General features: G+C 33.1%; 1 protein-coding gene across 3 annotated transcripts in view; it reads left to right on the forward strand.

Moving 5' to 3' along the window:
* The window catches only part of LOC145245923 (mitochondrial coenzyme A transporter SLC25A42-like), an 87,290-nt gene extending 75,006 nt beyond the window's left edge, over positions 1-12,284 (forward strand). For all 3 annotated transcript variants that reach the window (XM_080107663.1, XM_080107664.1, XM_080107665.1), the window contains exons 5-8: positions 3,038-3,154; positions 4,882-5,033; positions 6,369-6,491; positions 11,892-12,284. In XM_080107663.1, the coding sequence (XP_079963789.1) occupies positions 3,038-3,154; positions 4,882-5,033; positions 6,369-6,491; positions 11,892-12,094 (595 nt within the window). In that variant the 3' untranslated portion in view covers positions 12,095-12,284. The remainder of the gene's footprint in view (positions 1-3,037; positions 3,155-4,881; positions 5,034-6,368; positions 6,492-11,891) is intronic.
* Positions 12,285-14,462: the final 2,178 nt, after the last annotated feature.

Raw genomic sequence — 14,462 nt, forward strand, 5'->3', positions numbered from 1 at the left:
ATCTCCTCCCTCACCATGGGAAAATCTGACAGCAGTTCGGGATTGAAGACGAATGTAGAAGAGGTGAATTCTGCTTGGGCAGCCATGTCAGCATTCCTCGATTGCAGCACTACAAATGATTTGTGAAGATAAATCCTGGGAGGCTGGGACCTCCTAAAACTACACAGAACTATACCTCATTTTGACAGAAGCAAGGTCACTGCAATCATAATGATCAACATTTTATCAGACTGATTATGAAAGATGTATCTTTGACTGGTATGCTTGGCATTAAAGAACCAATTTTTTTGCACAGTGACCATTTCTCTTCAACGTACGACATAAAATGATTGAGATTTACAACGACTTTATTTTTTCCAAACCAACGTTCTATTTGAACAAACTAACACCAACATGAATAGTCCTGAATTAAAATGCTTTGTCTACACATTTCTCGACACTCGTCAACACTACTACCGGTGGGAATAGGGAAAAGAGCTTTTTTTTCAATTGTTCATCATCCGATTCATTCATTTCATATAAATCAGATGGTTATTGATAACGTTCATTTTCCTTCTGATTTCTTTACAGTTCTTATTTCTAGAAAGAGATCAAGTACTTAGGAGAGGGATCACGTGAAGGTTGCCGACATTCTTAAGTGAAAGTGTTTTTTGTGGAATGAATTGAATTCGAACTTGCCACATCCAAGTTATCACTCAGTCCATGTAATTAACCACTTGACCACCATTCCCACCCATCTATTCATGATGGTGTCTGTTCAAATAGAATGTCTGTTCTTATTCTATTGCGATATTGTACTTCAGTAAAAAAAAAAAAAAGTTTTTTTTTTTTTTTTTTTTCATCTTATGTAAATGAATTGATGTGAAAGTTTTTCATCTATCACAATTATCATCGAAACGGATTACTCTAATTTAAATCAATATGTGGTGCCTTCAAAGTTTCCAGGCATGTTTTGTACAGGTATTTAAAATTGTCATAGACTCTTAAACTCAGTATGTTATTGCTATACATCTTATGAGATGACTAACTTTTATGATTGCAGGTTCAAATTAACAGCTACAGCAGGAATTGGAATACACCCTACTAAAGCCTGATTGTCACAGTTGGTGAATTTCAAAAATACAATCTGGACGTGAGGACATTTAGAAGAATGATATGCAATAAAATTCTGTTTTAAACTTGAAAAAATTCCAGATACATATGGGATGCTTCAGACTGAATCAAGCATCAGTTTTTGAGTGGCATAAGAGATTCAAAGAAGGCAGATAGTCTGTTAGGGATGATGAGAGGGGTGGGAGGAGTAAGGAAGTTAGAACACCAAAGTTGATTGGCCAAATAAAGAATTTCATGGATAAGAACCTTTGTGTATAGAGAGACAATAAGTGCACAGTTTAATGTCAGTGTGGGAACTGTACACAAAATTATTTGCGAGGAACTGAAGATGCCGAAGAGTTGTGCAAAGTTTGCCCCAAGGGTGCTCCATCCTTGTCACAGACTATTTGACCAAGATGGGCATCAAGGCAGTTCCTCACCATCTCTATAGACCAGACCTTGCTCCCTGTGACTTTTAATTATTCTCTAAGCTCAAGGAAAATTTTAGAGGCTGTCGTTATGAGACAATTGACGAGATGAAAGAGGCTGTGATGAGGGTCATTGACATGCTTACACAAAAGGACATCCATGGAGCCTTCCAGAGGTTATTGGAACAGTACAAGTGCATTGCAGCCAAAGGAGATTACTTCAAAGGGGACGAGAGTTTCATATGTGTACTATCAATAAAAGTGCCCATATGAAAAGGCACCTCATACATATAACGTTCATTAAATGTTCTTTACTTGTGACTTGCAAAACTGATCTGTATATCTTATATGAAAAAAGTAATGTAAATTCTTCCCCCACTACTGCTGTGATTAATAAGTTTTTGTATTTTTATTTTTTTAATGATTTAGGGCAAATATTGGTCAGTATTGTTAAAAAATATATACCTTTTTATAACCACTTTTTAAAATGAATGCTTTATTTTAAATTATTCCCATCCTCGAGTGGTCTCTGGGCCTTGATAAGTGGTTATGCCTATGAAAAAAAAACAAACCCTATTCTAGCTTTTATAGTCGCAGATTTTAGGCCAATGTTCTCATTCCGTTAGCTACGACTGTTATTGAATATGGATCACATGGCCTATGATTAAATGCGTTGATTATCAGTTTTAAGTGACACTCTTTTGAACATTGACCTGAATAACTGCAAATATTAAAATATTAACACTTCGACCCAGTTGTGGCTGAGAGAATGAGAATCAGCTACTCCTGTCGATTAAATAAAGTTTGAGATTCTGTACAGGTATGCCAGTTTTAAAAATGTATCTGAAGATGGTCGGACTGAAAACGCGAAAATCACAACCAAGATAAGAATAGTAATCCAAATAATACAAATTATTAATCTTCGTCTCAAATATTCCAAAACGATACTCATGGGTACTTCTACACTATCAGAACGAAATTTTGTAATCAATAGTTTTCAGATAAAAAAAACAATGGTTTCTACTGATTTTTTTTTCTTTTCTTTTTTTTCTTTTTTTGTCAGATCTAATAAATTACAATGTTAATTTCAACTGCATAATTTGAAAGCTATGTAAATATTACCGAATTATTTAAAAAAAACAAAAACAACTGTTAACAGGTGAAAAATTGCAACCATCTTGTTTTTATAAATTAAATCGAAACTGAAAATTATCTCCCTTTTGAACTCTCCTGTGTTATATAAGTAAATACGATCATTTTCTTTGAAATTCTATTTTCTTTAATAAATAATTTTCTACCCTAGCAATTTTTGTAATTTTTTGATGTAATCATCTTAAAAATATGAGGAATATCTAGATACCATTATTTTCATTTGAAATTCAGTGTTACAATTTTCGGAATTTCATTATGATAGTGTAGAAGCGCCTACTTGTTATTAGGAATCAAATTAAATTTTTCAATTAAACATTTTTCTCTAAAAATGTTTTTCAATTTTATTTATTTTTTATTTTTTGCAGCCATCTAACGCCACGTAACCGGTTTTTGGCTGGAGCCCTTGCTGGCGTGACTGCTGTTGCATTCACATATCCACTTGATATGGTCCGAGCACGAATGGCTGTGACAGCTAGGGAAAGGTCAGTATATTTTATTATCTAGCCTATACCATTTTTTTTTTTTTTTTTTTTTTTTTTAATGATTCTTCATGAACCGAAAATATGAAAATATTAAAGCAATTACTCAATCATTAAAGATTTTGTTTTCATGTCATTTTCTTTTGGTGGTGGTGGGAGGGGGGGCATCATCTCTGTATAACAAGGAAAAAAAACACATACATTGTTTCAAACATTTGTACATTTGTAATCTTACATTAGATAACTCTGGTTTGTCACAGTAACTTATGAAGAATACATATATATATATAGATAGCAAAAGGCAAGAGAGTTTTCTTCCCAGAACAAACCTTAAAATTGGTCGGCTGCCTAATGAACGAGGTCAAATTCAAATTTTGATAATTCAAAAGTATGGAAGTGACAAAGGGGCAAACTGTGTCCTCAAAATGGTTTCCAGTGGAAGTATAGTTGACAAACCAGTGAATTTTTAGATCATCAAAATTAAGCAACACTGATCTTGTCCATTTACTATATCAGTGACCATTTGGGAAGACAAGGTGCTGTATGTGACAAAAATCTCTTCAGAATTCAAATTAATCTACAAATCAATCGTTTATTTTTCCTCAGTCCCCAAAAATCAACAGATTATATCGTTTCTGCAATGATCTGGTTCCTGTTGATTGCGGTATAACGCTGGTTCTGTGCTGTTTTAGGCGGTCCACCCTCCCAGGCTTTGCCTTCTCTCTTTGAGAAAGTGTTAGTTTATCGCTAATCGCCTGAGGCGCCCTTACCAGGGAATGCCGACCAGGCTACCCAGATACCTTTTGCTGGTTAGTGCCCCTTCTCAGAGGCACTAACTTCTCAATCTTTTTGATCCTGGTGTCATAGTTCTTGCAGTGTTTTGCAAAAATAAAATACTTACAAAAACAGTTATGGTTTTGCTATAAAATGACCTAGCGATGATTAGTATGCTATAAAATGACCTAGCGATGATTAGTATGCTATAAAATGACCTAGCAATCATTAGCATGCTGTAAAATGCTACAAGTTTTTGCATAATTTCTTAAGATTATCATCCTTTGTATCATATTTACCTTTTACATACTTGATGCTACTAGAGCAGGCTGTCTGAAGATACTGCCTTCTTAAAATAATCGTTTTTGATTCACAGTATTTTTGATTGAAATGGATTTCTGCAATTTCTGCACCAAATATTGATGTTTTTTTTTTTTGTTTGTTATTTTTAGTTTCCCTTTGCAAAACTCAATCACATTCTGCAAAGTAAAAAGATCAAAACACTTTTCCTCTACAAAAAATCACATCAACCACCATGAATAAATATTTGAAGATATCAACTTAAAGTGTACTAACTTTTTTTTTTCCAAAATTACTAGATTCAGCATTAAATAACCCGAAAAGGGTTGATATACCGAAAATAATTATTAAAGCAAAATTATCATTTTTTATTTAAAGTATTTTCGGTTAAAATCGATTTCTGCATTAATCATAAGCAATTTATCTTTACTTACAATAATTTAATGAAAGCTTTATGCACACGGGGAAACTCCAAAACTTACATAACTGCTAATATAAATTTGTCAAAGACTTGTTAGCAGTTTACGCTCCCTAAAAGCAGATATTCCCAGGCAATGACGGGTCAGGTCAGTTAGTTTTTAAACAATTTATTAAAATGGGAAACAAATTGTAAGAATATTTACAAAAAATAAAAAAATGTCTGTTTTCGATTCCAGATATCATAATTTGCCTGAAGTGGTTATAAAAATCTACAGAGAAGAAGGTGTGAGAACATTATATAGAGGTTTTACTCCGACCATTTTAGGAAGTATTCCTTATTCAGGGACAAGCTTTTTCACATACGAGTCGCTCAAGAAACTACATGTTGGTAAGTCAATATTTTATTACACACCAAATTTGTTAATACGTACTGAACTTCAATCATGATTAACAAAAGTAAAACTTTACAACTATTACATGTTTATGTGTATATACATAATATTTGTGTATATCTAATATATAAAATTGACCTGAATTACCTAAATAGTCTTGTATGTAAATATTGCTATTTGATTCTGCATACTTTCCTTCTTTCATTGAGCATTTAAGAACAAAGTTTAATTAGAATTTATTTCTTTGCTTTTGGCCCTTATTTTTTTTAATTTTTGCAGCAAATATAAATTCATGACGAAAGCTAATTATGCTATCAGCAGCAAATTTCCATATTAATATTTAGTAACACCAATGCGTCTCTTTTTTTGCTGATAACTGTTAAACACAATTTTCATTGACTACTACATCGATGTAGGGAAAGGCACCACTTCTTTCCCTGATCGCTCCACATACCCTTGATCCCCACCTTATAAGGCTAAGAGTATAGCAAGGAAACATCAAATATCATTATTTTTTTTTATTCATTTTTTTTTTTATCAACTAATTTTTTTGCCCGAAGATTGAACCTTGGTTTCCTGGCTTGTTAGCGAATACTTTTAAAAGATTAAAAAAAATAAGTTGATAGATTAAAAAATTTCTTTGACACTTCTTCGGTAATAGCAAATATTGAAATATTGAATTTCAAGTAAGAATAATGGTATTTACTTGTTATATCATAGTAAAGAACAAAAATAACAAAAAGCGATAAGGTAGAAAATTAATTATTAATGAAAATAGCTTTCAAAGATAATTAGCGAAAATTGAGTTCTGCAAAAAAAAACAAAAAACCAGTTTAAATCATAACAAAAGGAAGGTAAATCTTTTCTGAAAATCTTTGACCAAATTTAGCAAAACAATTTTTGCAAATTATCTTCAAAAACAGTTTGCATTAATAATTACTGTTCTACGTTATCGGTTTTCATAATTTGTGGATATTTTCATTACAGCCACATGACAATTACTTGTAATTCAGTATTTAAGTTTTTAATTTTGCTATTATAAAAAAAGTACCATTTATTTTATTTTTATTCTTGTAAATATTGAAATCTATACTACCTTCTCTAAATTTCTGTAAAATGACTGTTAGAAACACTAAAACTTATACATTCCTTCAAAATATGAATGAAAAATGTTTCTCAAGGGAAGTAACTCTGCCCAGTTTTCATATAAAAAGCTACAAAAAAAAATCATACAAACTTATGAATTTTATATAATTGCTTCTATCTTCTAAAACTCTAGCATGCATTTCATTATATTTGTTTACAAATTTACTCTTGTCTCTGTTTTGCAGAGTATGCTGGTGGTGTTGAGCCACAACCAGTTGAGAGATTGTGCTTTGGAGCTGTTGCAGGGCTTGTCGCACAATCAGCATCTTATCCTTTGGATATCATTCGTCGAAGAATGCAAACTGCCGGTAACTTTTTCTCTTTATTCTTAAAATTCAATAAGTTTTTTTGTTTTTTTTGTTTCGTTATCTCTGGTTAGACTAGATTGCGCACTGACATGAGCATTCTCATGACGGTTTTCTGTGCCTTACTACTTCCGTGCTGGATCATGACAAATTGAAAGTGGATGTTTTGTTCACGGGCTCCTTCTATCCAGTTTGGTTTTTCATCAGAATTTCCTTCTCTTAGATGGTTTACTTTCATCACGGCTAAGGAGCATCTATCCCCTGTATGCTGGAATATCAGGGGAAGGCTAACAAGTGGTATACTTTAACCAAGAATGACCTGGAACAAGATCGAAACGTTCAGTTCTCTGGGATATTATACATACTTGCATACCTAAATACATAGAGCACCTAATATTCTCAAATGGCTATCCATCTGGTACTAGCCAGGCTTGGTGTTGCTTAACTTTAGTTATGTAATAATAACCAGTGTGTCAACATGATTATGCTACATATTATTTATTACACCTATTAAAAACCTTGCACTCATAACAAGCACATATTCCCAGGCAATGCTAGGTCAGATCAGTTAATTTTTAAACAATTTATTGAAATGGGGAACAAATTCTTTTTACATTTTCACCCGAAACAAGGCACAATGCTACTTTGCTGTAGGAGGCTGCTATCGGGGACATAAGTTGCAGAGATACTATGTCGGGAGTTGAGCAGCAAGATATCTGTTCACATTACACTTTAACTTCTACATGTCAGTACAGTTGGGAAAGCAGGAGCCTGGAAGGGAGTTCCAGAGTCTAGCAATTCTGGGGAAGAAATTATTAGAGTAGAAGGCCTACTTTACTCCAGAGAGTGGAGTAGGAATGGGATTTTGCTGCTTGTCGGGTTTGACTGGGGTATTTACATCAAAGAGGTACAAGGGCTTATAGTTCGTCAGAGCATACACCATTAAAATACTTGTAGAACAGACAAAGGGATGCAACATTTCGTCGATGGGACAGAGGTTGAAGCTTACCTATCGGGTTGGCAATTCTCTTTTAAACCCTGTCCAGGATTGACAGACAAGCAGCAAATGCACCAGCCCAAATGTGAAAACAATACTCCATATATGGGTGAATTGCTGTTTGTAGTTGTAGATGGTAATATCCTAAAGCTTTAGACTTTCAGTATAGCTTTCAACATCTCTCTGACTGCCATATTCGTCCATATTTATGGCTTACACCAACCAATCATATTTTTGTGTGGAGGAATCCAAATGTATTCTTATTCATTACATCACGTCTAAATCCTTGTGGGTCATTTAATACCAATATTTATTTATTTTGTACAAAATTTGGCTTGTGGATTAACACAATTATTAGATACCAAACAGTTTATTGAATCTCAAGTGATTGTGGTAATATGAGGAAATAAGGCCGACACAACAGTAAAAGCTACTCAAATTTATTTTAAAAAATTTTTTATTGTTTACTGTGGACTCACCTTTAGCTGGTATTTTAGAATATACTGAGTAGCCTATGGACTCACCTTTAGCTGGTATTTTAGAATATACTGAGTAGCCTATGTACTCGCCTTTAGCTGGTATTTTAGAATATACTGAGTAGCCTATGTACTCGCCTTTAGCTGGTATTTTAGAATATACTGAGTAGCCTATGTACTCGCCTTTAGCTGGTATTTTAGAATATACTGAGTAGCCTATGTACTCGCCTTTAGCTGGTATTTTAGAATATACTGAGTAGCCTATGTACTCACCTTTAGCTGATATTTTAGAATATACTGAGTAGCCTATGTACTCGCCTTTAGCTGGTATTTTAGAATATACTGAGTAGCCTATGTACTCGCCTTTAGCTGGTATTTTAGAATATACTGAGTAGCCTATGTACTCGCCTTTAGCTGGTATTTTAGAATATACTGAGTAGCCTATGGACTCGCCTTTAGCTGGTATTTTAGAATATACTGAGTAGCCTATGTACTCGCCTTTAGCTGGTATTTTAGAATATACTGAGTAGCCTATGTACTCGCCTTTAGCTGATATTTTAGAATATACTGAGTAGCCTATGTACTCGCCTTTAGCTGGTATTTTAGAATATACTGAGTAGCCTATGTACTCGCCTTTAGCTGGTATTTTAGAATATACTGAGTAGCCTATGTACTCGCCTTTAGCTGGTATTTTAGAATATACTGAGTAGCCTATGTACTCGCCTTTAGCTGGTATTTTAGAATATACTGAGTAGCCTATGTACTCGCCTTTAGCTGGTATTTTAGAATATACTGAGTAGCCTATGTACTCGCCTTTAGCTGATATTTTAGAATATACTGAGTAGCCTATGTACTCGCCTTTAGCTGGTATTTTAGAATATACTGAGTAGCCTATGTACTCGCCTTTAGCTGGTATTTTAGAATATACTGAGTAGCCTATGTACTCGCCTTTAGCTGGTATTTTAGAATATACTGAGTAGCCTATGTACTCGCCTTTAGCTGGTATTTTAGAATATACTGAGTAGCCTATGTACTCGCCTTTAGCTGATATTTTAGAATATACTGAGTAGCCTATGTACTCGCCTTTAGCTGATATTTTAGAATATACTGAGTAGCCTATGTACTCGCCTTTAGCTGGTATTTTAGAATATATTGAGTAGCCTATGGACTCGCCTTTAGCTGGTATTTTAGAATATACTGAGTAGCCTATGGACTCGCCTTTAGCTGGTATTTTAGAATATACTGAGTAGCCTATGTACTCGCCTTTAGCTGGTATTTTAGAATATACTGAGTAGCCTATGGACTCGCCTTTAGCTGGTATTTTAGAATATACTGAGTAGCCTATGTACTCGCCTTTAGCTGATATTTTAGAATATACTGAGTAGCCTATGGACTCGCCTTTAGCTGGTATTTTAGAATATACTGAGTAGCCTATGGACTCGCCTTTAGCTGGTATTTTAGAATATACTGAGTAGCCTATGGACTCGCCTTTAGCTGGTATTTTAGAATATACTGAGTAGCCTATGTACTCGCCTTTAGCTGGTATTTTAGAATATACTGAGTAGCCTATGTACTCGCCTTTAGCTGGTATTTTAGAATATACTGAGTAGCCTATGTACTCGCCTTTAGCTGGTATTTTAGAATATACTGAGTAGCCTATGTACTCGCCTTTAGCTGGTATTTTAGAATATACTGAGTAGCCTATGTACTCGCCTTTAGCTGGTATTTTAGAATATACTGAGTAGCCTATGTACTCGCCTTTAGCTGGTATTTTAGAATATACTGAGTAGCCTATGTACTCGCCTTTAGCTGGTATTTTAGAATATACTGAGTAGCCTATGTACTCGCCTTTAGCTGGTATTTTAGAATATACTGAGTAGCCTATGTACTCGCCTTTAGCTGGTATTTTAGAATATACTGAGTAGCCTATGTACTCGCCTTTAGCTGGTATTTTAGAATATACTGAGTATCCTATGTACTCGCCTTTAGCTGGTATTTTAGAATATACTGAGTATCCTATGTACTCGCCTTTAGCTGGTATTTTAGAATATACTGAGTATCCTATGTACTCGCCTTTAGCTGGTATTTTAGAATATACTGAGTATCCTATGTACTCGCCTTTAGCTGGTATTTTAGAATATACTGAGTAGCCTATGTACTCGCCTTTAGCTGGTATTTTAGAATATACTGAGTAGCCTATGTACTCGCCTTTAGCTGGTATTTTAGAATATACTGAGTATCCTATGTACTCGCCTTTAGCTGGTATTTTAGAATATACTGAGTATCCTATGTACTCGCCTTTAGCTGGTATTTTAGAATATACTGAGTATCCTATGTACTCGCCTTTAGCTGGTATTTTAGAATATACTGAGTATCCTATGTACTCGCCTTTAGCTGGTATTTTAGAATATACTGAGTATCCTATGTACTCGCCTTTAGCTGGTATTTTAGAATATACTGAGTATCCTATGTACTCGCCTTTAGCTGATATTTTAGAATATACTGAGTAGCCTATGTACTCGCCTTTAGCTGGTATTGTAGAATATACTGAGTATCCTATGTACTCGCCTTTAGCTGATATTTTAGAATATACTGAGTACGCCTTTGTAGAAAGACCTTTCTCACCCTATGGGCCCACTTGTTTGCAGTCATAATCCTGATGGCCGAGTCATTCATGGTCACTTGAATTGCAACACTCGACCCTAACTTGTACTTAATGAGTGGTCAGATGTTTGATCTGATCATCAGTTGGTGTTATCAAAACATGAACTAAGAAAAACTAAGTAGAATAGAAAGGTGGATGATTGGAATTATCATTGGTTTTTAAAAATTAATCTTTCTAGTTTGAAACTTTTAAACTTCACCGATTCGGATATTATTTTACATGAATATTAGTGGTGAAGCATTTCTTTTTTCATCACTTTTAACAGATGTGCACACATTTTTAAATAATCACCTAAAAATAAAAATCAGCAACAACTGAATTCTTTATTTAATCCATTGCAGTATATTGTTCTTGTTCAGTCACCCATGAGCAAGTATTAATTTCATTTTATATTGAATATAATAGTTGTCTGTTACAAGAAAAGGTCCCCTTTTTTTATAAGTAAGAAAAACATTAGATAGACCGAGATTCGAACTTTGTAAGCAAGGTTCAGAAATAGATTCAGAAATGGAATGTGGAATTTCACATTGTTCAGTTTCACATAAAAAGTTAGATATATTGTTGTAAAAGGAATTTTAATTGTTCAATTCTTTTTATGAAAACTGAATTAAAATAAGGTCAGTTAGAGAAGAACGAACAATAGCAAATTAAAAACATATTGAAAAATAAGTTAGGTCGAAAAATAGGTTAGTAAGAATTCTTTGTCTACAGAAATGGTTGGAAACATGTGCAAACCACGCATGTTCAGGCCACGTGGGTCGATCACGTTTTTGGACACACGTATGACGTCATGGCCGAAATGAATTCCTGGATGTTATCATTTCGACCGGTCAAATGGAATAAAAGAGCATCATATTTTTGTAACTGCCGTCTTTGTGTTGTCCTTCTACCAAATTGAAGGTAATGTGAAATCGTTATTAACGAACTTTGAATAACTCATAAGTAATGTTTCTCTCCATAAGTAATAACTGTCCCCTCTTCTGTGTTAAAAGAGCTGATCACCCCCCCCTCCCTCCTCGCTAATATGTGTTATAAGAAGAAACACTACAGAATGGTATGTTTCTCTCCTGTCTCTTCTCTCCTTCATCAAATTGTATGTCCCCTATGCAACAGTCTACCTTAAATCTAAAACATGTAAATAAATAAAAATGATTTCATTAGATCTAGGGTAACTTAGTAAAAGTAAAAGCACCTTATTTGGAGAACATTATTTAATACAATCATCAAACGTCTAAAAATTCTTTGATTTTTCTTTCTTTCCGCAGGTGTTACTGGTCACAGCAAAGATTACACTTCCATTTGGAAAACAGCTCAAAATGTGATACAAGAAGAAGGTTTCCGACGCGGAATGTTTAAGGGTTTAAGTATGAATTGGATAAAGGGACCGATCGCAGTTGGCATTAGTTTTACGACTTTTGACATTTGCCAAGATTGGCTCCGAAGAAAAGCCATGTTTCACGACGACTGAATGAAATTTTAACTCTTGATCTAGAAGCGGATCATTTTTTTTTTTAAATTTAAAAAAAAAAAAAAAAAAAAAAAAAAAAATGGTCTGACCCTCTGCAGTATTTTTAGTTCGAATTAACTTTTTTCAGTGGTGTGAAGGGAAAAAATATAAATAATGTAAAGTCTGGGGAAAGGGAAAAAAAAAAAAAAAACAAGTTAAATTTGTTGATCGGGGATTATATTTAAAATATTTCTGAAATGACAGGAATAGAAGGATCTAATTTTTTTAGATGTTGTGGGTCTCTGTGACAGCAAAGCTATCGAGAGTATGAGATATTTGAACTTAATCAGTTGATAGATATTATGAGCACAGAGTGAGGGAAAAAATAAACAAAAAAATGTGTAGTTTATTATTCATACTGAGTTTTTAACAACTTTTGAAGCAAGGTTCATCCAAATTACTTTTTTGAGAACATATTCTGTGGGAAATTTTGGAGGGAACCTTTTCCTTTTTAAAGTGTCCAATAAAGTATGATTTTTTTTTTCTTCGCACCCCCATCAATGGCTTGAAAAACAAAAATATTTCTGAAAATTACGTATAAATACCAGGTAAGTTCCAATTTCTTCATTTTTTTTTTTTTTTTTTTTTTTTTTCTGTTAGGATGTTCTAAAACGAAATTGAAATTTACCTTGCTTCTAAAATCATCCGAGACTTTTAGTATGAAATATTAAATTACACATTTTTTTTTTTCACTTGTACTGCTTATAATTTTCTATCAACTGATTACACACACACACACACACACACATATAATTTGCAGAATGTGAAAGATTATATAATATTAAAATATATATATATATATATATATATATATGATATTAAAAAAATCACATTTAAATAAGTGTTTCTGCTTAATACAAGTGGGGTTCACTTGAAAATAATCTTTTTCTGATTCAGCTGCACAAATCCCTATTTTGCTCCTAATGGGGGCAAGGTTAGACACAAGGTCATTAGTTCTATATGGAGAATATCCAGCTCCCTAAAAAGGGGTACTCTGGATGGAACAAAAATTCAAACTGCCCCAGTCAAGAAGGATCTCTATTCCTCCTACATCCGAGGACAGAATAGATCCAACACTAATTCTAACCTGGAGACCAAGTACACGTCTTTTTCCATTAGTTTAAGGCAGAAATTATTTTCAACAGTTTGAAGACTTGAAAATCAATTTCAGATTTTGAATGCTCACGATAGAGTAAACGGGTCGTTAATAGATTTCTAAAATGTTTGGCATTCGTTTTCTTTCATCATTCAAAAATTGAAAGTGGTTTTGAAATTGTTAAACTGCGGATTAGAAAATAATTTCTATCTTAATTTATGCTACTAAACCAATTATAAAAAAAGATGATTTTTGGATGTGTCTTTGTTGTATAAAAGAACCCAAATAAACATTAAAAAAACAGAGCAAAGAAAGAAATTGTGTTCATTTGCAGATTAAAAAAAAAAGATGAGGATGTGACCCAATCTGATGATATACAGCGGACTTTTTTTCTTTTTTTTTTTTTTTTGTATTGATTGTTAAAAAAACCTCACATATTTTTACAAATAATATTTATTTCCCATTATTTCTAAACATGCATCAGCTTTTACTCTGGGAAGTTTGTTGAAAACTTAGTTTCGTTTGACTTTTAAAACATCTTTAGAAATTCTTAATAAATCTTTAAAATATGAAATTAAGCAGTATTTTAATTTTATCACTTCACAGGGTAAAAATAAATGACGTTTTTTTTTTTTTTTATAAATAACAAAATTATTGTTCATCATTTGAATTGCAACGTTGAATTAAAATCAATTTAAAAATCTGGAAAAGAAATGTTACTTTTGTATGCATAAAGAAAAAATTCAGATTAAGAATCTTATAAACAGTTTTATATAAAGTAATATATATATATATATATATATATATATATATATATAATATATATATATAAACTACTTCATTTACTCACATAAAATTAATATGCGAAAGTATAGATTTATGCGTAAACTTTAAGTATTTACTTCAAAAGTGCTCAATACGTAGGTAGAGCTAGTTAGTAATTTATAAAGTATATATGGTGATTAAGCTACTCTGAATATTCGGCATTTCATCCACTCTAGGATTCGTTAGGCTCATGCGTGAATTCTGTGGTTGTTTCTCGTTTTTATATGGTCCTCTTCTGTTGAGGATTTTAGTTAGCCAATCAGCTTTCTAGTATACACCGCGCCCCTTCCTATCAGCCATTGGGCATGCATTTTATCGAACAAAGGATCTGTTTTAAAACTAGGTTAGTGGTTTAGGGCAGACATTTTTTTTTTTTTTATATAAATATACATATGTGTACATACATAT

Source organism: Euprymna scolopes, chromosome 23 (assembly GCF_053919585.1).
Source record: "Euprymna scolopes isolate OS-2025 chromosome 23, ASM5391958v1, whole genome shotgun sequence".
Lineage (NCBI taxonomy): Eukaryota > Metazoa > Mollusca > Cephalopoda > Sepiida > Sepiolidae > Euprymna > Euprymna scolopes.